Source organism: Pan paniscus, chromosome 10 (genome assembly GCF_029289425.2).
Source record: "Pan paniscus chromosome 10, NHGRI_mPanPan1-v2.0_pri, whole genome shotgun sequence".
NCBI lineage: Eukaryota > Metazoa > Chordata > Mammalia > Primates > Hominidae > Pan > Pan paniscus.
Window position 1 is genome coordinate 43,208,829 of NC_073259.2, and position 25,523 is coordinate 43,234,351.

The 25,523-nt window shown below is 42.3% G+C and overlaps 1 protein-coding gene across 2 annotated transcripts; it reads right to left on the bottom strand.

Moving 5' to 3' along the window:
- Positions 1-3,914: 3,914 nt before the first annotated feature.
- HIGD1C (HIG1 hypoxia inducible domain family member 1C) lies at positions 3,915-25,304 on the bottom strand. 2 transcript variants are annotated; one of them, XM_057299459.2, is made up of 4 exons: positions 23,742-25,304; positions 22,909-23,010; positions 16,993-17,127; positions 3,915-7,653 (listed from the first exon to the last, which is right to left on the bottom strand). In XM_057299459.2, exons 2-4 carry the CDS (start codon positions 23,000-23,002, stop codon positions 7,589-7,591), a joined length of 294 nt encoding a protein of 97 aa, XP_057155442.1. In that variant the 5' UTR covers positions 23,003-23,010; positions 23,742-25,304; the 3' UTR covers positions 3,915-7,588. The 2 variants fall into 2 exon arrangements, with proteins under 2 accessions (XP_057155442.1, XP_003825919.2); XM_003825871.5 differs by having other exon boundaries at positions 22,909-25,304.
- Between the last annotated feature and the right edge of the window lie 219 nt (positions 25,305-25,523).

Below are 25,523 nucleotides of genomic sequence, written 5' to 3' on the forward strand. Positions count from 1 at the left end.
CTGAGGAATCGCCGCACTGTCTTCCACAATGGTTGAACCAGTTTACAGTCCCACCAACAGTGTAAAAGTTCCTATTTCTCTGCATCCTCTCCAGCACCTGTTGTTTCCTGACTTTTTAATGATTGCCATTCTAACTGGTGTGAGATGGTATCTCATTGTGGTTTTGATTTGCATTTCTCTGATGACCAGTGATGATGAGCATTTTTTCATGTGTCTGTTGGCTGCATAAATGTCTTCTTTTGAGAAGTGTCTGTTCATATCCTTCACCCACTTGTTGATGGGGTTGTTTTTTTCTTGTGAAATTGTTTGAGTTCTTTGTAGATTCTGGATATTAGCCCTTTGTCAGATGAGTAGATTGCAGAAATTTTCTCCCATTCTGTAGCTTGCCTGTTCACTCTGATGGTAGTTTGTTTTGCTGTGCAGAAGCTCTTTAGTTTAATTAGATCCCATTTGTCAATTTTGGCTTTTGTTGCCATTGCTTTTGGTGGTTTAGACATGAAGTTCTTGCCCATGCCTATGTCCTGAATGGTAATGCCTAGGTTTTCTTCCAGGGTTTTTATGGTTTTAGGTCTAACATTTAAGTCTTTAATCCATCTTGAATTAATTTTTGTATAAGGTGTAAGGAAGGGATCCAGTTTCAGCTTTCTACATATGGCTAGCCAGTTTTCCCAGCACCATTTGTTAAATAGGGAATCCTTTCCCCATTTCTCGTTTTTGTCAGGTTTGTCAAAGATCAGATGGTGGTAGATGTGTGGTATTATTTCTGAGGGCTCTGTTCTGTTCCATTGGTCTATATCTCTGTTTTGGCACCAGTACCATGCTGTTTTGGTTACTGTAGCCTGGTAGTATAGTTTGAAGTCAGGTAGTGTGATGCCTCCAGCTTTGTTCTTTTGGCTTAGGATTGACTTGGCAATGCAGGCTCTTTTTTGGTTCCATATGAACTTTAAAGTAGTTTTTCCCAATTCTGTAAAGAAAGTCACTGGTAGCTTGATGGGGATGGCATTGAATCTATAAATTACCTTGGGCAGTATGGCCATTTTCATGATATTGATTCTTCCTACCCATGAGCATGGAATGTTCTTCCATTTGTTTGTATCCTCTTTTATTTCATTGAGCAGTGGTTTGTAGTTCTCCTTGAAGAGGTCCTTCACTTCCCTTGTAAGTTGGATTCCTAGGTATTTTATTCTCTTTGAAGCAATTGTGAATGGGATTTCACTCATGATTTGGCTCTCTGTTTGTCTGTTATTGGTGTATAAGAATGCTTGTGATTTTTGCACATTGATTTTTGTATCCTAAGACTTTGCCGAAGTTGCTTATCACCTTGAGATTTTGGGCTGAGACGATGGGGTTTTCTAGATATACAATCATGTTATCTGCAAACAGGGACAATTTGACTTCCTCTTTTCCTAACTGAATACCCTTTATTTCTTTCTCCTGCCTAATTGCCCTGGCCAGAACTTCCAACACTGTGTTGAATAGGAGTGGTGAGAGAGGGAGGGCCTCCCTGTCTTGTGCCAGTTTTCAAAGGGAATGCTTCCAGTTTTTGCCCATTCCGTATGATATTGGCTGTGGGTTTGTCATAAATAGCTCTTATTGTTTTGAGATACGTCCCATCAATACCTAATTTATTGAGAGTTTTTAGCATGAAGGGCTGTTGAATTTTGTCAAAGGCCCTTTCTGCATCTATTGAAATGATCATTTAGTTTTTGTCATTGGTTCTGTTTATATGCTGGATTACATTTATTGATTTGTGTATGTTGAACCAGCCTTGCATCCCAGGGATGAAGCCCACTTGATCATGGTGGATAAGCTTTTTGATGTGCTGCTGGATTCAGTTTGCCAGTATTTCATTGAGGATTTTTGCATCAATGTTCATCAGGGATATTGATCTAAAATTCTCTTTTTTTGTTGTGTCTCCTAGGCTTTGGTATCAGGATGATGTTGGCCCCATAAAATGAGTTAGGGAGGATTCCCTCTTTTTCTATTGATGGGAATAGTTTCAGAAGGAATGGTACCAGCTCCTCCTTGTACCTCTGGTAGAATTTGGCTGTGAATCCGTCTGGTCCTGGACTTTTTTTGGTTGGTAAGCTATTAATTATTGCCTCAATTTCAGAGCCTGTTATTGGTCTATTCAGAGATTCAACTTCTTCCTGGTTTAGTCTTGGGAGAGTGTATATGTCAAGGAATTTATCCATTTCTTCTAGATTTTCTAGTTTATTTGCGTAGGGGTGTTTATAGTATTCTCTGATGGTAGTTTGTATTTCTGTGGGATCTGTGGTGATATCCCCTTTATCATTTTTTATTGTGTGTATTTGATTCTTCTCTCTTTTCTTCTTTCTTAGTCTTGCTAGCGGTCTATCAATTTTGTTGATCTTTTCAAAAAACCAGCTCCTGGATTCATTGATTTTTTTGAAGGGTTTTTTCTGTCTCTATCTTCTTCAGTTCTGCTCTGATCTTAGTTATTTCTTGCCTTCTGCTAGCTTTTGAATGTATTTGCTCTTACTTCTCTAGTTCTTTTAATTGTGATGTTAGGGTGTCAATTTTAGATCTTTCCTGCTTTCTCTTGTGGGCATTTAGTGCTATAAACTTCCCTCTACACACTGCTTTAAATGTGTCCCAGAGATTCTGGTATATTGTGCCTTTGTTCTCATTGGTTTCAAAGAACATCTTTATTTCTGCCTTCATTTCATTATGTACCCAGTAGTCATTCAGGAGCAGGTTGTTCAGTTTCCATGTAGTTGAGTGGTTTTGAGTGAGTTTCTTAATCCTGAGTTCTAGTTTGATTGCACTGTGGTCTGAGAGACAGTTTGTTATAATTTCTGTTCTTTTACATTTGCTGAGGAGTGCTTTACTTCCAACTATGTGGCCAATTTTGGAGTAAGTGCAGTGTGGTGCTGAGAAGAATGTATATTCTATTGATTTGGGGTGGAGAGTTCTGTAGATGTCTATTAGGTCCACTTGGTGCAGAGCTGAGTTCAATTCCTGGATATCCTTGTTAACCTTCTGTCTCATTGATCTGTCTAATGTTGACAGTGGGGTGTTAAAGTCTCCCATTATTATTGTGTGGGAGTCTAAGTCTCTTTGTAGGTCTCTAAGGACCTGCTTTATGAATCTGGGTGCTCCTGTATTGGGTGCATATATATTTAAGATAGTTAGCTCTTCTTGTTGAATTGATCCCTTTACCATTATGTAATGGCTTTCTTTGTCTCTTTTGATCTTTGTTGGTTTAAAGTCTGTTTTATCAGAGACTAGGATTGCAACCCCTGCCTCTTTTTGTTTTCCATTTGCTTGGTAGATCTTCCTCCATCCCTTTATTTTGAGCCTATGTGTGTCTCTGCACATGAGATGGGTTTCCTGAATATAGCACACTGACGGGTCTTGACTCTTCATCCAGTTTGCCAGTCTGTGTCTTTTAATTGGAGCATTCAGCCCATTTACATTTAAGGTTAATATTGTTATGTGTGAATTTGATCCTGTCATTATGATGTTAGCTGGTTATTTTGCTCGTTAGTTGATGCAGTTTCTTCCTAGCATCGATGGTTTTTACAATTTGGCATGTTTTTGCAGTGGCTGGTACCAGTTGTTCCTTTCTATGTTTAGTGCTTCCTTCAGGAGTTCTTGTAGGGCAGGCCTGGTGGTGACAGAATCTCTCAGCATTTGCTTGTCTGTAAAGTATTTTATTTCTCCTTCACTTATGAAGCTTAGTTTGGCTGGATATGAAATTCTGGGTTGAACATTCTTTTCTTTAAGAATGCTGAATATTGGCCCCCACTCTCTTCTGGCTTGTAGAGTTTCTGCCAAGAGATCAGCTGTTAGTCTGATGGGCTTTCCTTTGTGGGTAACCCGACCTTTCTCTCTGGCTGCCCTTAACATTTTTTCCTTCATTTCAACTTCGGTGAATCTGACAATTATGTGTCTTGGAGTTGCTCTTCTCGAGGAGTATCTTTGTGGCATTCTCTGTATTTCCTGAATTTGAATGTTGGCCTGCCTTGCTAGGTTGGGGAAGTTCTCCTGGATAATATCCTGCAGAGTGTTTTCCAACTTGGTTCCATTCTCCCTGTCACTTTCAGGTACACCAATCAGACGTAGATTTGGTCTTTTCACATAGTCCCATATTTCTTGGAGGCTTTGTTCATTTCTTTTTATTCTTTTTTCTCTAAACTTCTCTTCTCACTTCATTTCATTTATTTGATCTTCCATCACTGATACCCTTTCTTCTAGTTGATTGAATCGGCTACTGAAGCTTGTGCATTCGTCACGTAGTTCTCGTGCCATGGTTTTCAGCTCCATCAGGTCCTTTAAGGACTTATCTGCATTGGTGATTCTAGTTAGCCATTCGTCTAATCTTTTTTCAAGGTTTTTAACTTCTTTGTGTTGGGTTTGAACTTCCTCCTTTAGCTCGGAGAAATTTGATCTTCTGTAGCCTTCTTCTCTCAACTTGTCAAAGTCATTCTCCGTCCAGCTTTGTTCCGTTGCTGGTGAGGAGCTGCATTCCTTTGGAGGAGGAGAGGTGCTCTGATTTTTAGAATTGTCAGTTTTTCTGCTCTGTTTTTTCCCCTCTTTGTGGTTTTATCTACCTTTGGTTTTGATGATGGTGACGTACAGATGGGGTTTTGGTGTGGATGTCCTCTCTGTTTGTTAGTTTTCCTTCTAACAGTCAGGATCCTCAGCTGCAGGTCTGTTAGAGTTTTCTGGAGGTCCACTCCAGACCCTGTTTGCCTGGGTATCAGCAGTGGAGGCTGCAGAACAGTGAATATTGGTGAACAGCAAATGTTGCTGCCTGATCGTTCCTCTGGAAGTTTCATCTCAGAGGGATACCCAGCCGTGTGAGGTGTCAATCTGCCCCTACTCGGGGGTGCCTCCCAGTTAGGCTACTTGGGGGTCAGGTACCCACTTGAGGAGGCAGTCTGTCCGTTCTCAGATCTCAAGCTCCATGCTGGGAGAACCACTGCTGTCTTCCAAGCTGTCAGACAGGGACATTTAAGTCTGCAGAGGTTTCTGCTGCCTTTTGTTTGGCTATGCCCTGCCCCCAGAGGTGGAGTCTACAGAGGCAGGCAGGCCTCCTTGAGCTGCAGTGAGCTCCACCCAGTTCGAGCTTCGCGGCCGCTTTGTTTACCTACTCAAGCCTCGGCAATGGTGGGCACCCCTCCCCCAGCCTCACTGCCACGTTGCAGTTTGATCTCAGACTGCTGTGCTAGCAGTCAGCGAGGCTCCGTGGGTGTAGGACCCTGTGAGCCAGGCGCGGGATATAATCTCCTGGTGTGCTGTTTGCTAAGACTGTCGGAAAAGTGTAGTATTAGGGTGGGAGTGACCCGATTTTCCAGGTGCTGTTTGTCCCTCCTTCTCTTGGCTAGGAAAGGGAATTCTCTGACTCCTTGCGGTTCCCAGGTGAGGCGATGCCTCGCCCTGCTTCGGCTCATGCTCGGTGCTCTGCACCCACTGTCCTGCACCCACTGTCCGACAATCCCCAGTGAGATGAACCCGGTACCTCAGTTGGAAATGGAGAAATCACCCATCTTCTGTGTCGCTCATGCTGGGAGCTGTTGACTGGAGCTGTTCCTATTCGGCCATCTTGGAACCACCCCAGAACATGGCAATGGCTACAAGTAAGACCGAGTGATTCGATTGTGACCACTTTCCTTCTAAGTGCTCCTGTTCTGGTTCTGGGAAATGATTTTACATTTTAATTTAAACATAGTTTGTAGGTTCTCATGCATAGATACTCTTAACAAATGAATACTTAGCATTGCTTTTTTCAAGCAACAAATATATTACTTTAGCTCTCTCAGAGTAAGATTACAAAATTGTGGAACTTATTGGGTTTTGTAGGAAAAGCTAGTTTCTAATTAAACTCTTAATCTATTTTTAGTGCTGAGTACATATTGAGAAGGTAGCATATTTCCAGTGGCCTGGTTAGAAATACTTTTCATTGCACAACCAACATGAAAGGATGACTTATTTCCATGCCAGCTGTCCTCAGTTTTCCTGACCTTAATGGAACATATTAGATCCAGCTGCTGGAATATTTACCTAATGGAATAAAGCAGTTGGATTCTTTCCTTGCCTATTTTCCAAAGAGGACAGTGTTGACCAAAATATATACTTGTTGGTAGCACTAGAAGATCTTCATGATAGATACAGTTGACAACTTTTAAAATAATTGTCTGTCCCAATGGGGAAAAATGTATATAATACACAGAACACTAGGTTAATATCCAGAATGCAGACATATTTTCATATATTCTTACATCTTTCTTGTCCCCAAATACTGGACTTCACCTTCTTGTCAGTGTAAACCTCCATTACAGGAAACACTGAGGAAAAGGAAGTACCCACCAGAAATCATCTTACATTGCATATATTCTTGATTTTATTTCAGTGACTATTTTTTTCTCTCCTAGGCTTGGAGTCTTTGGGATTAAGCTTAAGTCAAGGCAGTTATGTCTTCAGCAAAGCATAGTTAATTTTTTAGACCCTGAGGGCAGTTAGAGCGGAGTTCAAGGCCACAGGTATACTTAACCTTTAACATCTGCTTTGGTTTCTTGTGTTTTCTACAGTGTCGTACCACATTAGCAATAGCACTTCTGGACTAAATCCTTTTTGCCATCTCAGGAAAAAGAAATGTGTTTGCAGTTTACCTTTGTATTCCTAGAACTGCTTTAAAGTCTAAAAATGAATAAACAAATAATTAAATGTTAAACATGTGTTTGTGGTAAAATAGTCAAGTTTCTGTATAAGAATGAGATGTAAAGTGGTGAACCAACTTTATATAACAACATGACCATTCTCCTCTGATGTAATTATTACCCATTCTAAAAAGGAGTTTATGAAACCGTAATTATTTTGCCCTATTTCGGGATAATTAAGTCATGGATAGGGTGTCACATTTAACATGGATATAGAAAAGTCTGTGGCTCGGCACAGTGGCTCACGCCTGTAATCCCAGCACTTTGGGAGGCCAATGTGGGTGAATCACCTGAGGTCAGGAGTTCGAGACCAGCCTGGCCAACATGGTGAAACCCCATCTCTACTAAAAATACAAAAATTAGCTGGGCGTGGTGGTGGGTGCTTGTAATCCCAGCTACTCGGGAGGCTGAGTCAGGAGAATCACTTGAACCTGAGAGGCGGAGGTTGCGGTGAGCTGGGATTATACCACTGCTCTCCAGCCTGGGCAACAGAGTAAGACTCCATCTCAAAAAAAAAAAAAAAAAAAAAGAAAGAAAGAAAAGAGAAGTCTTCTGTAACCATTATATAATTATTAATTTTTCAGATTGGTTTGGCAGATTATCATTAGTTTGACAGATTAGTGGCAGATTATTTTCTGTCACTAACTACAAAATTTGAAAAAATTAAGTCAGAAAATCATGCCCTAGGTTCTGAAAGACATTAACACGGGATATTTCTGAGTTGACTGTTTATGATTGTTGATCTGGAAATCAACTTCTTAAAACATTGAGACTTGAAATACAAAGGCTATGAGCATTCTGTGACACTTGTGTAGTAAAATTTGCTACATATTGAAAATTTACTGTTCATAATAAATAGTTTTCAGAAGCTTCTTGTCTTTCTTGCTTCCAGCATGTAAGCTTCATTTTTTGGACTCACTGAAGAATCGTGGTCTAATGTAATCCTTATACATAGAATAGAGAACACCTAGAAAAAGAAGGATGTATATCAATTGAGTATCCATGGGAAACAAACACTGAATTTCTTCCACTTGTTGTATTTTTATGAAACTAGCCCACAATTTAAACAGAAACAAACAAAGGCCCTCCTTCTTATTAGTTTTTGGTTTGGATCATACAAGTGACTCTAGAAAAAAACAAAAAACAAAACTCTAGGAGCCCTTTCAAATCAATATCAACTTAAATTTATGATGTTTTAGTGCCACCAAAATATTGGTGAAATGTTAGGAAAGTGGGCAAATTTGACCAGATGTGAAGATAAAAATAGTAGTCATCTCAATTAGCAAACATTTATTCAGTCTCTACTTGTACTCAGTATCCCGAGGAAAACAAATGGTGAGTGGATCTAATTCCTGCTTCTAGGGATTTATGATCTAGTGGGTGAATTGCCTGTGAGTTTAGACGGATGATATGTATGGCTTCCACAGAGTCCTGGGGCATGCAGGAAGGGGGAAGTAGCCAGAAGGAATAGGGTAAGGAAGAGAGGAGCTGCTTTAATGAGTTCCAAGGATGTCAGCAAATGTTCTCACCCAAAAGCAAGTTAGGGAGTCACAGATTTAAACTACAACTCACATACCACCACCACCAGCCCATACCTGTCTCAGTTATCAAGGCATCAGATCTTGAAATTAGATCCGTCTTCTGAGTGTGAAACCCATATACTCATTATTGTAAGTATGATGTTTTGTTTTTGTTTTTTTTTTTTTTGAGACGGAGTCTCGCTCTTGTCACCCAGGCTGGAGTGGTACAATGGCATGATCTCAGCTCACTGCAACCTCCGCTTCCCAGGTTCAAGCGATTCTCCTGCTTCAGCCTCCCAAGTAGCTGGGATTACAGGCACCCACCACCATGCCCAGCTAATTTTTGTATTTTTAGTACAGACAGCGTTTCGCCATGTTGGCCAGGTCGGTCTTGAACTCCTGACCTCAGGTGGTCTGCCTGCCTTGGCCTCCCAAAGTGCTGGGATTACAGGCATGAGCCACTGTGCCTGGCCTTACATATGAGATTTCTACATGGCACAGGTAGGTGGTCTCCAAACTTTCCAGATTTATCTAAGTAAATATGTTGAGCATGCCTCTCAAAATCTGGATTTATTTATTTACTTATTTTATTTTTTTGAGATGGAGTCTCTCTGTCTTGCCGAGGCTGGAGTGCAGTGGGGCGATCTCGGCTCACTGCAGCCTCCGCCTCCCAGATTCAAGCAATTCTCCTGTCTCAGCCTCCCTAGTAGCTGGGACTATAGGTGTGCGCCACCACACCCAGCTAATTTTGTATTTTTAGTAGAGATGGGGTTTCACCATGTAGGCCAGGCTGGTCTCGAACTCCTGACCTCAGGTGATCCACCCGCCTCTACCTCCCAAAGTGCTAGGATTATAGGCGTGAGCCACTGTGCCCAGCTAAACTGTGCATTTATTTATAAACAATATAAATGCAGGTGTGTGGTGGGGGCTCATGCCTGTAATCCCACCACGTTGGAAGGCCAAGGGGGAGGATCACTTGAGGCCAGGAGTTAGAGACCAGCCTAGTCAAAATAGCAAGACCCATTTCTACAAAAAAATAAAAAAATTAGGGCCAGGCGCGGTGGCTCATGCCTGTAATCTCAGCACTTTGGGAGGCCAAGGTGGGTGGATCACTTGAGGTCAGGAGTTTGAGACCAGCCTGGCCAACATGGCGAAACCCCATCTCTACTAAAAATACAAAAATTAGCCAGGTGTGGTGGCGGGTGCCTGTAATCCCAGCTACTCGGGAGGCTAAGTGAGGAGAATCACTTGAACCTGGGAGGTGGAGGTTGCAGTGAGCTGAGATTGCACTCCAGCCTGGGCAACAGAGTGAGACTCCATCTCAAAACAAACAAAAATTAGCTGGGCATGGTGGCACATGCCTGTAGTCCCAGCTACTAGGGAAGCTGAGGTGGGAGGATCACTTGAGCCTAGGAGTTTGAGGTTGCTGTGAACCGTGATCATGCCACTGCACGCCAGCCTGGATTACAGAGCAAGACCCTGTCTCCCCCTACAAAAAAAAAAAAAAGAATTGGTGGAACTGGAGTGGAGATTACGGTAAGTTGGGAGGCAGTGAGTCTGACTCAAGTTCTCATCTGTCTTTTTGGGTTCTAGTTCATCCTTGCAGATTCCAGTTTATCTTTCCTTCCCAACTACTGCCTTACTGACTTCAGTCCCCAGTATTAGAAACATAAGCAACAGCTTCGCATAAACTGTTTAGCCAACTCCAAAAATGTTTTAAGGTCATATCTCTGTAATAAATCCCTTCTCCTCCTCCTCCTCCTCATTCTCCTCCTCCTCCCCTTTTTCCTCCTCCTCCTCCTTCTCCTCCTCCTTATTATTATTATTTGAGACAATGCCTCGCTCTGTGGCCAAGGCTGGAGTGCAGTGGTGTGAGCAAGGCTCACTGCAGCCTCGACCTCCTGGGCTCAAGCCATCCTCTCATCTCAGCCTCCTGAGTAGCTGGGACCACAGGTGCATGCAGCTTGCCTGGCTAACTTTTTAATTTTTTACAGAGATAGGGTATTCGCCATGTTGCCCAGAGTGGTCTCAAACTCCTGGGCTCAATTGATTCTCCTGCCTTGTCCTCCCAATACACCCAGCCTAAATTGCTTTTTATATATCACTACTGGTAGTTTTGCTTGTCTGAGTCTTGACTGATACAGTTTGGAATTAGAAGTACTTCCAGAGGAACAGAACCAGCATGATAGGTTCTCTGAAGTGGTTCTGGGTTATCCGGAATTGGTTCTCTGATCCGTTTAGATTTAAAGGCATTAATGGCCATGTTTTCAGTTATAAAGAGGATGCTAACAGTCCATGGCATGTAGTAGCAAAATAGTTTCTTAAATTATCACCCATTAGGCCAGGCATGGTGGCTTATACCTGTCATCCCAGCACTTTGGGAAGCTGAGGTGGGAGTTCGTTTGAGGTCAGGAGTTCGAGACCAGCTTGGGCAATGAAGTGAGACCCTCATTTCTACAAAAAATAAAGGCCAGGCCTGGTAGCTCATGCCCGTAATCCCAGCACTTTGAGAGGCTGAGGCAAGTGGACCATTTGAGCCCAGGAATTTGAGACTTGCCTGGGCAACATAGGGAGATCCCACCTCTACGAAAAAATTTTAAAATTAGCCAGACATGATGATGCATACCTGTAGTCCCAGCTCTGTGGGAATGAGGCAGGCAGGAGGATCCCTTAAGCCCAGAAGAGGCAGGAGGATATCTTGAGCCCAGGAGTTTGAGGCTGCAGTGAGCAATGATTGCACCACTGCACTCCAGCCTGAGTGACAGAGCAAGAACCTATTTCTCTTTTTTTTTTTTTTTGAGACTGAGTCTCGCTCCATCACCCAAGCTGAAGTGCAGTGGTGTGATCTTGGCCTACTGCAACCTCTGCCTCCTGGGTTCAAGTGATTCTGCCTCAGCCTCCCGAGTAGCAGGGATTACAGGCACGTGCCACCATGCCTGGCTAATTTTTGGATTTTTAGCAGAGATGGGGTTTCACCATGTTGGCCAGGCTGGTCTCGAACTCCTGACCTCAACTGATCTACCCACCTTGGCCTCCCGAATCCTGTGAGTGGCTCATCACAATACAAATTCAATCCCCAACCTCACAAAGTCACTTATGTTAAAGTTAAACCATTGCTTTAGAAGGAGTGGGACACTGAAAATTGGGAAGATGTGGCAGACATAAATGAAATGGGTCTTTGAACACTTATATTTTAGTGAGACTCCTTTGCCAATAGAAGCAGTCCTTCCATCCTGTCTGAGAATGACTGAAACTTGGACCAAAAGGTAATCGCCACTAAATGAAATTGAAATGCCAGAACTTCCTTGGTAGAGTAATGGTTCTCAACCAGGGGCAGTTTTGTTCCCCAGGGAAATATGGTAATGTCTGGAGATGTTTTTGGTTGTCACAACTGAGGGTGTGGAGGTGGGAAGGAATTCTACTGGCATCTCTTGGGTGGAGACCAGGGATGCTGCTAAGCATCTTGCAATGCATGGGACAATCCTCCACAACAAAGAATAATCCAGCCCAAAATGTCAGTAGTGCTGAGGTTCAGAAACTGCCACAGAGGTAGGTATCCAAAGGATTAGGGAGATTGGTATGTTAGAGTAAATTTATCCTGCTTACCCACTCCCTAAACTAAGGTTGTGAGAAAGACATTTGTCAGGGTAGCCCTGACAAGAGTCCTGTGGTGACTGTTCTCTGTATGCCAGAAATGACAGTGCAAACTGCTGGGCTCCCTAAATTCAATGGGGATGATGGGATCCTGAGGCTGTGGGGGTCAAGTGATAGCATTTGATTGACAAAGACAAGGAAAGCATGATTGTTGTGATGGGCAGCAAAGCCTAAGTGGTCATCAGAATAGTCTAAGTAAGCCACAGAGATCTTTGGCATTGGCTAACTGATTATGGTATCCCTAGAACTGAAACTTATGGGCGGAAGCAGAAAAGCTCTAGGTTTGGTGAACAAAAGTCTAACTTGAATCACCACAATAAAGAGCCAGGGCTCCTTGACCAATTCCTAGAATTGAGTCATGAAACAGGCCCAGAAATCCCTTGAATGAAGAGGGAGCCAGATCCCCTTAAGGAAAGACCGTGTTCGACAGACAAAAATAGATGGAAGTCTTCCTTCTAGCCTTTCCCAAAGGGGACCTGTGCTCATTTACCAGGGTACCTGTTCACCAAGGAAGGGAAAAGAATCACATTTATGGGGGATTTTTGAATCCTGGTTCTAAATTGACACTAATCCATACTTTGGTAGAATGAGTGTGGCCTACCAGTCAAAGTAGGGGTTTGTGGAGGTCAGGTGGTTAATGGAGTTTTGCTGTGGGTCTGTTTCATAGTCAAGCCTGGTGGGTCACTGAACCCACTCTCTGTTATTCCTCAGTTCTGGAATGTGTAATTGGAATAGACATACTCATCAACTGTCAGAATTCTTACACTGGTCCCCTGACCTGCAAAGTAAGGGCTATTATAGTAGGAAATACCAAGTGGAAGGAAAAATAGTAAACCAGTGGCTGGGCACGGTGGCTGACAACTGTAATCCCAGCACTTTGGGAGGCTGAGGTGGGAGGATTGCTTGAGCCCACCAGGTGAAGATCAGCCTGGGCAATGTAGCAAGACTTCACCTCTACAAAAAAAAAAAAAAAACATTAAAAATTAGCCAGGCATGGTGGTGCACACGTGTAGTCCCAGCTACTCAAGAGGCTGAGGTGGGTGGATTGCTTGAACCCAGGAGTTTGGGGCTGTAGCGAGCCATGATCATACCACTACACTCCAACTTGGGTGACAGAGCAAGACCCTGTCTCAAAAAACAAAAACAAAAAAACCCACAAACAAAACAAAAGCATTACCCTACTCCTAGAGGGATTGTAGAGATTAGTGCCATCATCAAGGACTTCAAAGATGCCAGAGTGGCTAGATGCAATGGGTTGTGCCTGTAATCCCAACACTTTGGGAGGCCAAGGCAGGAGGATTGCTTGAGGTCAGGAGTTTGAGCTTGGGCAACATAGTGAGACTCTGCCTCTACAAAAAGTCTTTGAAAAAAGATACCAGAGTGGTGATTCCTAAAACATCCCCATTTAGTTTGCCTATTTGGCAGAAGACAGATGGATCTTGGAGAATGATACTATTCCTATAAACTTAATCAGGTGGTCACTCTGCTATCCAGATGTGGTTTTGCTGCTGGAGCAAATCAACATAACATTTGCTTTTTGGTATGCAGCTGTTAATCTGGTTGAATGCTTTTTTCTGTATATCTTTTACTAAAGATAATCAGAAGCATTTGCTTTCACCTGGCAGGGCCCACAGTATGCTTTCACTGCCTAATATCAGGGCTGTGTGAACTCTCCAGCCCTATGTCATAATCTAGTCTGCAGGGACCTTGAACATCTCTTCATTACACAGGACATCCCTTTAGTTCATTATATTAATTCGTTCTGAATATCAAGGGGAAATTGGAATGCATTATATCTTTTAGGGCACTTCTTGGTACTCCCATGTCCTGTGATTAAAGACAATGGAAAACTAAATCCAACACAGGCAGGATGCCTAATAATCCAGGTTAGGCATGAAGGAATGAAGGTTTGGGTCACCCCACCAGTCAAATAACCATGAGTAGCCAAGGTACTTGCTGAAAGCAAAGGGGATATGAAATGTGTAGTGGATGAATATAGATATAATACTAGCAATAACCATCTGACCAGCTGCAGAAACAGATGGTGATATTTAGGAGTGTTTCTTCCTTATTTTGATATGAATGCATTTATGTATAGATTAGCCCAATTTTTTTCTATTCCCCACTTCCATTTACCTATCATCTAACATAAGAAGTGTTAATAGGATTCAACCTTATATCTCAGGATTTAAGTCATAGGATATCAAAGGGGAATGTGATTCAGCTCAAAGAGGAATCATCATCATCCAAAGATGTATGAAGGTATTCTGTATCCTCTTTTTGGAGATAACTAGCATGCTTTTGGATATACAAGGGGTGGCTGATTTTGACACTGTCTTTATTTGGAAGTTAAGAGTAATTAATAGAGGTATATATGGATGTCAAGTTGACAAGGGCTGGACAGTGGTAGGCTTATATTATGTCAGTTGAAGTAGCCTGTAACTGCATTTTCCAGAATTCCTTTCCTTTTGTTACCAGGGTTAGTGCAAAAGAGACATCCTGCATGAGATTTAGAAGGTGGAAATGATGCAGCAGTCGAATTCTTCTTATGTCTGGAAGACACTGTTTGCTTCTCTGCTGGCTCACTTTATTGGCAGGGTTCAGCAATCATGAGCACAGCCACCATGGCTCCTGCTGAATTTTCTCCTTCACCTTCTCTGACCCCTTTGCCAGCTCCATGTTTAGCTCCAGGATGAAAGGCATTGGCATTTTCTATATTTCACCTCCGTCAGTGAATGTGGAGGCTTGGAGATGGCTGAAAACCCACAAGGGTTCCAGTCTGTCCTGTGTATTGTTCTAGCTCATCTTTGCAGGTTCTGGATTTTCCTTGCTTCTACTTTCCTTTCTTTTCTTTTCTTTTCTTTTTTTTTTTTTGAGATGGAGTCTTGCCCTTTCACCCAGGCTGGAGTGCAGTGGCGTGGTCTTGGTTCACTGCAGCCTCCGCTTCCCAGGTTCGAGCAATTCTCCTACTTCAGCCTCCTGAGTAGCTGGGATTACAGGCATGCACCGCTACTCCCAGCCAATTTTTGTATTTTAAGTAGAGATGGGGTTTCACCATGTTGACCAGGCTTGTCTCAAACTCCTGACCTCAAGTGATACCCCTGCCTCGGCCTCCCAAAGTGCTGGGATTACAGGTGCAAACCACCATGCCTGGCCTACTTTCCTTTCTTTTCTAATTCCTTTCCCGGCTCACTTCAGGCCCCAGCTCCAGATTCATAAGCAAGAGCCTATAATTATATAAGTTCAAATACCTGTAATAAATCCCTCATTAAACATTACTACTAGTAGTGTTGCTTTTCTCCTCAAACACTGATTCGCCTACCAAGCTATGTAGAGTTCCACTTGCATGCCATGCTTCTGTGCCTTTGTTTTTTCCTCTGCCTAGAATCCTGAGGTCCTTCTCTGCTTAGTTAATTCCTCCTTATTCTTGGTTCAGTACATGGTTTACATCCTTAAAGAAGCCTCCTCTGGCCTCCCAGCCCTAGTTAAATACCACTCCCTTGTGTTTGTGCTTCCATAGCACAAAAATTTTTTTTTCTTTTTTTGAGATGGAGTCTTGCTCTGACGCCCAGGCTAAAGTGCAGTGGCATGATTTCGACTCACTGCAACCTCTGCCTCCCAGGTTCAAGCGATTCTCTTGCCTCAGCCTCCCAAGTAGCTGTGACTACAGGCGCATGCCACACCTGGCTAATTTTTGTATTTTTAGTAGAGATGGGGTTTCACCATGTTGGCCAGGCTGGTCTTGAACTCCTGACCCTAAGTGATCCTCCTGCCTTGGCCTCCCAAAGTGCTGGGATTACAGGCATGAGCCACCGTGCCTGGCTTTTTTTTTAGATGGAGTTTCACTCTTATTGCCCAGGCTGGAGTGCAAAGGCATGATCTCGGCTCACTGCAACCTCCACCTCCCAGATTCAAGCGATTCTCCTGCCTCAGCCTCCCCCAAGTAGCTGGGATTACAGGCATGTGCCACCACACCCAGCTATTTTGTGTGTGTGTGTGTGTATTTTTTTTAGTAGAGATGGGGTTTTGCCATGTTGGCCAGGCTGGTATCGAACTCCTTACCTCAGTTGATCTGCCCGCCTCGGCCTCCCAAAGTGGTGGGATCACAGGTGTAAGCCACTGCGCCCAGCCAGCCTGTGCTATTTCTGTCACGGCATCTATAACTTTATATTGTCTTCTTTCTTTCTTGGTCTGTCTTCCTAAGGAGACTAAACTGTTTAAGGGTAGGGACTGAGTCATATTTCTAAACAGTGTCTGGTACATAGCAGGCATTCAATAAATGTTTGCTGAATGATGAAAATGAGGACTGTAACTTTGTAGTAAGGCTTCCTGTATTTGGAGCACATTACAGCTCACAGTAATAAGATTATTACCACATAACTTTCCTTGCAAGCCCCATGCCCATCATTCTGTAATCTCCATCCTACGCAGGATGACTCCACTCTGCACGTCATGAAGGGGACTTAAGAGTATTGTGACCTGTTCTCATTAATGTAGGCCAAACAAATTTAGATTAATTTAGGTCCTAAAATGGACTTCTTGTTAGAACTATCTGATTTAGCTCTGGGTATAACCTGAATTAATGAAGACAATTTTATACCTTTTCTTTGGATTTGACTGGTAGGTCTTGCTTAATTTATGGACTAATAAAAAAAGATTTGCCTATTGCTGAAACTTGGGAGGAAAGAAGAAGGCAGATGAGATTTGTGGACTCTAAAAATGTCTTCTTCCTAAGCTAATAACTACATTTGCTGTTCAGATAGGCTGGGAAATACGATCGCTGCTCTTAGCCATGAGATGGGGATCACAGCCACAATATAGGCTGTGGTCTATCCATAACTGCTGCGCTTGAGTTATAGGATAGGAACTATTCACCACTCCCTTCACTAAAGAGAAGAACAGCCCATTGCCCTAGTTTTCTACCATAGGTTTTGTCAGTTTTCATCAGCTGCATTCATAAAAAATTAAGCGCACAACTGGGCCACAATCTCAACTAAGGGAAGATCAGTCTTTCCTACCCCTCTCTCATTACATCATTGTGACCCAACATTCATCTTCTACTATGAATGAATAAAATAAATAAGTGTACTCTCAAAGACAGCTGAACATAAGGTACAAATTAAGCGGGTTACCTAGAGTCACAGCTCCAACAACAAATCCTTGGGCAGCAACTCTCATGTGAATAAGATGAATTGACATTTTCTGATCTCTTCTGTACTTTAGCTTGTAAAGACCACAGGACACCACAGTCACAAAGCCTGCTATACCTGTGAATTTTAAAAGTATGGGTTATTTGGAAGGCTGAGGCAGGAGCATCGTGTGAGACCAGGAGTTTGAAAACAGCCTGGGCAACATAGCAAGACCCCATCTCTAAAAAAAAAAAAATTAGCCACACATGGTGATACACATCTGTAGTCCCAGCTACTCGGGAGGCTGAGGCAGGAGGATCCCTTGAGCCTAGGAGTTCAGGGCTTCAGTGAGCTATGATTGCACCACTGCACTACAGCCTGGGTGACAGAGTGAGACCCTGTCTCTAGAAAAAAAAAATGTATGGGTTAAATACACAGCAGGCAAGAATTTTCAAGTGCTTAGAGAGTTAAATGAAAGAATGTCTACAGGATAAGAACCTGAAAGATAAGCAGGAAAGACCCCAGCAAAGAACATTTTTCAAAGAACCAAGCTGGATTTGATCTACCAGACTTTAAAATGAGCCCTTAATATTCTTGAGTCCAGTATTTGCAGTTTTGACTCTTCCCAGAAAAATTAGAACCATATAGTGTAGTAACTTGTCTAGTCATTTGTAATTTCCTGAGGAATGATTTCAAACTGTGCATGCTACAAGGTTATTATCTGTGGCAAGTCACTTAGCCAGTAAGTGAACTAATCCAGCATCTCACTGCCCACAGCTTTTGAGTGTTTGGCTTTACTCTTCTCTTCCTGTTACCAAATAAGGAGTAAACCCAGTGAGAAAAAATTTGTTCTTCTATATAAAGTGAAACAATAAACTTTAGTGAGAGATGAAAAGGTATGAATATATGCACAAGAAGCATAACTCTGGCAAGAACTGTGATTCTAGAAAAGTTCAGAAGCCCATACAAATATTTCTGTATTTCCTACAAATGTCAAGGGGTGAATATACTGCTGTGACAACCAAGATTCTATGTAACTGGCTCTGAAACAAAGAACTCATCAACTAAATAGGAAAGATTCTAGAAAAAGATTTAAAACACTGAGAACTGAATCCATGACAAAACAAAAATAGCCAGATAACAGATACTGGGCCAGGTGCGGTGGCTCATGCCTGTAATCCCAGCACTTTGGGAGGTTGAGGCGGGTGGATCACTTGAGGTCAGGAGTTCAAGACCAGCCTGGCCAACACGGTGAAACCCCATCTCTACTAAAAATACAAAAAAATTAGCCGGGCGTGGTGGTACATGCCTGTAATCCCAGCTACTCGGGAGGCTGAGGCAGGGGAATCACTTGAACCCAGGAGGTGGAGGTTGCAGTGAGCTGAGATCATGCTACTGCACTCCAGCTTGGGTGACAGAGCAAGACTTTGTTTTAAAAAACAAAAAACAAACAAAACCAACAACAACAAAAATAAACCCAGATACTGGAATAATTTAATAAATGCCATAAGTATAACTTATTGGTATAGAGAAGAACTAACTTGGATTTGTATTTCACACTAGACCCTGAAAAAAATTTTTGGATAAGTAAGAGTTAAGTGCAAAACAAAACAAAAATACAACAACAAAAACTGAAGAAAATAGAATAGTGTATTTATAACATCTATAAGAGGATATGGGGCCGGGCGCAGTGGCACACACCTGTAATCCCAGCACTTTGGGAGGCCAAGGCAGGCGGATCACCTGAGGTCAGGAGTTCGAGACCAGCCTGACCAACATGGAGAAACCCCCGTCTCTACTAAAAATACAAAATTAGCCAGGTGTGGTGGCGCATGCCTGTAATCCCAGCTACTCAGGAGGCTGAGGCAGGAGAATCGCTTGAACCCGGGAGGCAGAGGTTGCAGTGAGCTGAGATTGCACCATTGCACTCTCGCCTGCGCAACAAGAGCAAAACTCCGTCTCAAGAAAAAAATAAAAAAGAGGATATGGTAGATGTAATAGAATATGACAAGGACAAAATGCACAGTAAGATAACATTTGCACAGTAAAAGTGTGCATCTTCTTTTTGTTTGTTTTTCTTTTGAGACAGAGTCTTGCTCTGTCACCCAGGCTGGAGTGAAGTGGTACAATCTCAGCTCACTGCAACCTCTGCCTCCCGGGTTCAAGTGATTCTCGTGCCTCAGCCTCCCTAGTAGCTGGGATTACAGGCATGCACCACCACACCTGGCCAACTTTTGTATTTTTAGTAGAGATGATGTCTCGCTATGTTGGCCAGGCTGGCTTTGAACTCCTGGCCCCAAGTGATCCACCCACCACAGCCTCCCGAAGTGCTGGGATTACAGGCGTAAGCCACTGTGCCCGGCCTATTTTTTGGGTTCTCTATTCTTTCCCATTAATCTATGCATCTGACCTTCCATCAGTACCACACCGTGTTGATTACTGTAGCAATATAGTAAGCCTTAATGTCAGCCAGAGTGATTCTTTCCACTTTTATCTTGTTTTAAAAAAGATTATTTTAGGCCAGGCGCGGTGGCTCACGCCTGTAATCCCAGCACTTTGGGAGGCTGAGACTGATGGATCACTTGAGGTCAGGAGTTTGAGACCAGCCTGGTCAACATGGTAAAACCCTGTCTCTACTAAAAATACAAAAATTAGCCAGGCGTTGGTGGCGCATGCTTACTCAGGAAGCTGAAGCATGAGAATCGCTTGAGCCCAGGAGGTGGAGGTTGTAGTGAGCCAGGATTGTGCCATTGCACTCCAGCCTGGGCGACAGAGGGAAACTCTGTCTTTAAAAAAAAAAAAAAAAAAAGCAAGTAATTTTTATGTGGATAGCATGTTTGGAATAACTATGTTGGCATATGTGTGTCTATGGGTGGGTAAGGATATATTTATTCTTTCATGATCCATTTAATAAATGGAAATAAGAATCAGTAAATCATTACATTTACATGTATATTTTATATGCTGATCCACAATAAATAAAAATGACTAATGTGCTACAGACATAAAAACAGCAAAAAAAAAAAAAAAAACAAAATGATGATGGTAGACATATGAGGAAACAGGTAAAACCCTGAAAGCTCTGTAAGTTTAGCCAAGTCCTTCTAGAAAGAACTCTGGAAATATATAACAAATGATATTAAACTGAACATGCTTCCTGCTCTGGAAATTCTACTTCTGGGAACATACTCCAAGGAAATAACCAAAAGAAAAATCAAGAAAATGACACAAAGATGTTCAGGGCTACACTATGTTTGAGGAAAACCTAAATAACCCAAACAGAAGAAAAACTGCCATTGCTATAAAAATAAATAAGAATAGGGAGTATTAATACACAGAAATGCACATATGAGCTGTTAAGTGAAACAAGCAAAGCCAAATAATCTGTCAACACATACTTTAAATAGATATAATGCATGCAGAGACCTTAACAGTGATTGTAAGATGATTTTGAACAGTGTGAATATATTTATAATGATGGAAGTTGCCTAAGATAACCAACAAAAAATGTTTTGTAAATTACCTGCATAGGATCCTCCATCCTGTAGCAGGAAAATACATAGTAGATATTGTTAAAATGACAATAGCTAAACAAATTATTCAATGATATATATCCAATTTTTTTTTCTAAGATGGAGTCTCGCTCTGTTGCCCAGGCTGGAGTGCAGTGGCGCAATCTTGGCTCACTGCAACCTCCACTTCCTGAGTTCAAGTGATTCTCCCGCCTCAGCCTCCTGAGGAGCTGGGACTACAGGCGCCTGCCACCATGCCCAGCTAATTTTTGTATTTTTAGTAGAGACAGGGTTTCACCACATCAGCCAGGCTGGTCTCAAACTCCTGATTTCAAGTGATCCACCCATCTTGGCCTGCCAAAGTATTGGGATTACAGGCTTGAGCCACTGTGCCCAGCCTACCAAATTTTATCATTGTTTATTTTTTAGCAAAAACTTATCTCTCTTCCCTTAATCAAATGAAAGGTTCTGTTCTTACTTAAATTGGTTTTGTTTCTTTTGGAGATTAAAGTCAGAACCTTTACTGTTTTCCATATAGTGTCTCTAGTTTGTTTATAATTGAATTTAGCTGGAAACACTTTTATCTTTCCACTTTAATCACCCTAAATGTCTCTGAAAAAATAATTTAATATACAACAGGCACAGTGGTGCGTATGTCTCTTTGTTTATTAATTAATCTCTGTTCATTATAGTGATCTGTTCAAGTAGCATTGAGTTTTTGAATTTTTTTTTAGTTAAAAATGCTAAGGAAGATAAATCACTATTAAATTATTTGCTTCCATTTCTTATGGGTGCTATTACAAGTCTTAAAACTTCTAAACAGAATATTACTGTAAAGCAAAATTTGATTCTTGATATGTGAATAATGACACTTAGGAAGTTGCTAGAGTCAGAGTAGCACTTAATGGGAACATCTGACATACCTATTTAGAAGTTTTTATGGAATTAATATTTTTGCAAACTTATGTCAGTCTGATTTAAGTAAACTATTTTAATAGTTTCCAGACAAAATGAACACAAGGAAACAGGCATGGCTGCAGTATACATCCATGGAGAAGAAAGAGAAAGCTCAGACTTTAAAACATAATATTGGTGCTTAGGTTTTGTGGGGTTTTTTTAAGTCCACATACACATAATACTTGTTGAAAATGTAAACATACTAAATATGTGTGGGGAAAGGATAAAGAGGCTAAGGGTCCAGATTATTAGGTGATCTAATTATAGTATCTCTCTTTTTTATTTTTTGAGATGGAGTCTCGCTCTGCGCCCAACTTCCACCTCCCGGGTTCAAGTGATTCTGGTGCCACAGCCTCCTGAGTAGCTGGGATTACAGGTGTGTGCCACAATGCCCAGCCAATTTTTTGTATTTTTAGTAGAGATGGGGTTTCACCATATTGGCCAGGCTGGTCTTGAATTCCTGACCTCAAGTGATCCACCTGCCTCAGCCTCTCGAAGTGCTGGGATTACAGGAGTGAGCCACTGTGCCCAGCCTAATTATAGTATCACTTCTTTAGTCCAGAATTTATTTTGCCATCAAACTCAACACCTGGAGCACACCAAAAAGCCAGCACAGAGGGCCACTGAGCAGCCAAAATGACCACTCCAAAGTTCATGCTCACAAGTGTTCAGATAGGTCCAGGCTTTTACTCAGAGCTTTCCTCTGAATTGACCCACAGTTCTTTCAAGCTTGGTTATCTAGCTTCTGGTGCCACAGAGCATTAAAAACATTAGATGCAGAAGTTTTTGGTTTTTTGTTTATTTGTTTGTTTGTTTTTGAGACAGGATCTCACTATGTCACCCAGGCTGAAGTGCAGTGGTGTGATCTTGGCTCACTGCAACCTGCACCTCCTGAGCTCAAGCAATCCTCCCACCTCGGCCTCCCAAAGCGCTGGGATTACAGGCATGAGCCACCGTGCCCGGCCTAGAAGCAGAAGTTTTTAATGTGCCCAATAGTAAGATAGAAACAGAAAAATCTATAAACAGAAGATGTAAGAACTTAAAGTTTAGATTACTTACAAGACAAAGAGACATATGCATCTCAATAGTCCCTAATAGGCTTTAAATATAATAAACCAATGCTGCTGTTGATGGTCCTGAGTTATGACTGAAATGTTAATATTCATTCAATCTATTCCATTTGACTGGCTAGGAACTAATAATTTTAGGTAGACTTCTAACAAAATGGATAAAATAGAATAAAATTTGATGCCTCAAATAACAGCTAACATTTACTGGGGGCTTACCATGTATTAGGAACTATTCTGAAAGTTCAACACATGCTTAGAGGAGGTTAGCTTCAATTATCTGAAAAAATTCAATATAAGAAACATTTCAATCCTCAAAGGCACTGGGTAAGGCATCATTGTGTTATTACAGTTTTCCGCATCCAGTCAAGGCTTGTACTTACCTATAGGGACAAAGGGGGAGTCTCTAGATTTCCTGATTAGTCGGGATAATTGGCCTTCATCCTCATCTGCTGACCACTGGTTATCTGAAGACATTTTTTTCTCTAGTAACAATAGGATATAAATGTGGTTGCAGTGAATCATTAAAAATAATTTGTTTTTCCTCTCCCATCATACTCTTGATTATGTGTTTTTTTGTTTTCATTTGTTTGATAAGCCTATCTGCTCAACTGAAACAATTGTCTTTCCTTCACACTTTTCACTACCGAATTTTTTCATTTTGCAGGGGAAGGGGATAAGAAAAAAATACATAGAGGAAATGATAATCAGATTTCATGAATACAGAGTAAAAACACAGATCATAATGCTGTTATTCAGTCTCCTTTCCACTGCTCAGCATTTGAGATCACTGGGAACCTCAGGACTTCTTCCACAAGCACTGTATTTGAAGAACACATTTTCTTTTTAAAGTATCATTTTAAAGAAGTATGGCAGTGCCAACATAGGCAAAAATACTTCCAGATTTACAGGTATTGGGAGAATGATCACTCCAACTCTGTAGAATGTGCAGGGCATTATAAAGTCATTCAGATATTTACCAAGCACCTACTGTGTGCCAGTTGCTATGCTAGACAATGGATTCCTTGTCTAGCCTGGCGTGTCTACATAGGATGAATGAAGAAACTTGCAAAAGCAACTATAATCACAACAGATTTAGCAGCACCTGAGTCTGTTCCCTGTGCAGCTTATTGTGTTCACCCCAGAATTCAAATACAGTGGCTTCATCCTATGAATGAGACTTCATCAGAAAACTTAAGCGTAAGAAGCACAATACCTGTGGCACACCCCGCCACCTGCTGTCTGTCTCCTGTTGTTCCTTCAGCAAGAGGCTGTAGATCAGAACAGGTGTTTGTTGTAAGGCCAGGACACACTGATGTGCAATTTCCAACTAATTGATAATGGGAAAGCCCAGAAACACGCCCCAGGGGACTGGGGGAGTGGTCGGCTGGTATTGGCCAAGATTTCCAGCACCCTGCTAGAAACTCACCAGTAGCAGCCTGGGCCACAAACTAGGCTTTCGAAGCCAACATTAAGAAAAACATGAAGGCTTTGGAAGAAGATGCATTTGCTTAAGTCTGCCTTCACAAGGGAGCTCCTGACTTCCCTCTGTGACCGTTGAGTCTTAGTACCTGACTCCTGGGCCCAAAATTGAGGGGAAAGAGGGCACACGGTCACAACACTGGGCTTGGAGGGGAAGGGGAGAAGATAGCCATCAGAGGCCAGGATTCTTGCCATCCTTCGGAAACGCGCCCTAGCCAGAGGAGGTGCGCGCCCTGCAGTTGGAATCTCCGGCTGAGGCGATGAGAGCCCTCCGGGCTCACCTGGCGGTGGGGCCATCGCAGGTGCGCCTCCTGCAAAGCCTCGAGCTGCACACGCGCCCAGGGGAAAGACGTGAAGTTGCTGCACCTGTGGCTAGTCCCTGCGCCTGCGTGTGAGACCTGAGTGGGGCTGCGGAGACCCGAGAGGCTGTGGCTCTTGAGGTGGGTCGGTGGTGGAGGTGGCCTTCGCTTCTGTTCTGACCTTGTAGCCTTGGAGCCCCTTGAGACCTTGGAGAACGCCTTGCTCACCGCCTCCCTCCGACTGCAGCCATGTGGACCTAGAGATGAGGGCAGAGGATCAGGTAGCGTTCATGGTTTTTCCCTTGTAACTTAATGTTTAAATAATTTCAGACTTACAGAAAAGTCCCCAGAATAGTACAAAGAACTGTGTGTCTGGTACCCGCATTTTCCTTTATTAACATGTTTCTTTCTTTAAAAAATATTTTTGGCGAACCACCTGACAGTAGCAGACTTATGCCTTTTCTTCCATATACTTTTGTATGCATTTGGGGCATTCTTTTATTGTATAACCATAGTACAGTGTTCAAAATCAGAAACTTAACATTGATATAATTCTGTTTTTCAATCTAAAGATTTTATTCATATTCACCAGTTGTCCCAATTATGTCCTTAATAGCAAAAAAAAAAAAAAAAAAAAAAAAATTCTGGTCTAGCATCCAATTAGGATCATATATTGCATTTAGTTGTCCTGTTTCTTTAGTCTCCTTTAGTCTGAAACACCTTCCTAATCATCTTTGTCTGTCTTGACCTTGATTTTTTTTTCTTTTCTTTTTTTTTTTTTTGAGATGGAGTTTCGCTCTTGTCACCCTGGCTGGAGTGTAATGGCGCAATCTTGGCTCACTGCAACCTCCGTCTCCTTGGTTCAAGCAATTCTCCTGCCTCAGCCTCCTGAGTAGCTAGGACTATAGAAGCGCCACACCACGCCCGGCTAATTTTTTTGTATTTTTAGTAGAGATGTGGTTTCACAATGTTGGTCGGGCTGGTCTCAAACTCCTGATCTCAGGTGATCCACCCAAAGTGCTGAAATTACAGGTGTGAGCCACTGCGCCCAGCTGACCTTGATGTTTTGCCAGTTATTTTGTAGGATGCCTCTCAATCTAGTCCTGTGTTCCCGCCCCCCCACCCCAATCATGTTTTCTCACTAGATTGAGGTCATACATTTGGGGCAGAATATGACAAAAATGATGTTGTGCTCTTCTTAGTGTGAAGTATCAGGA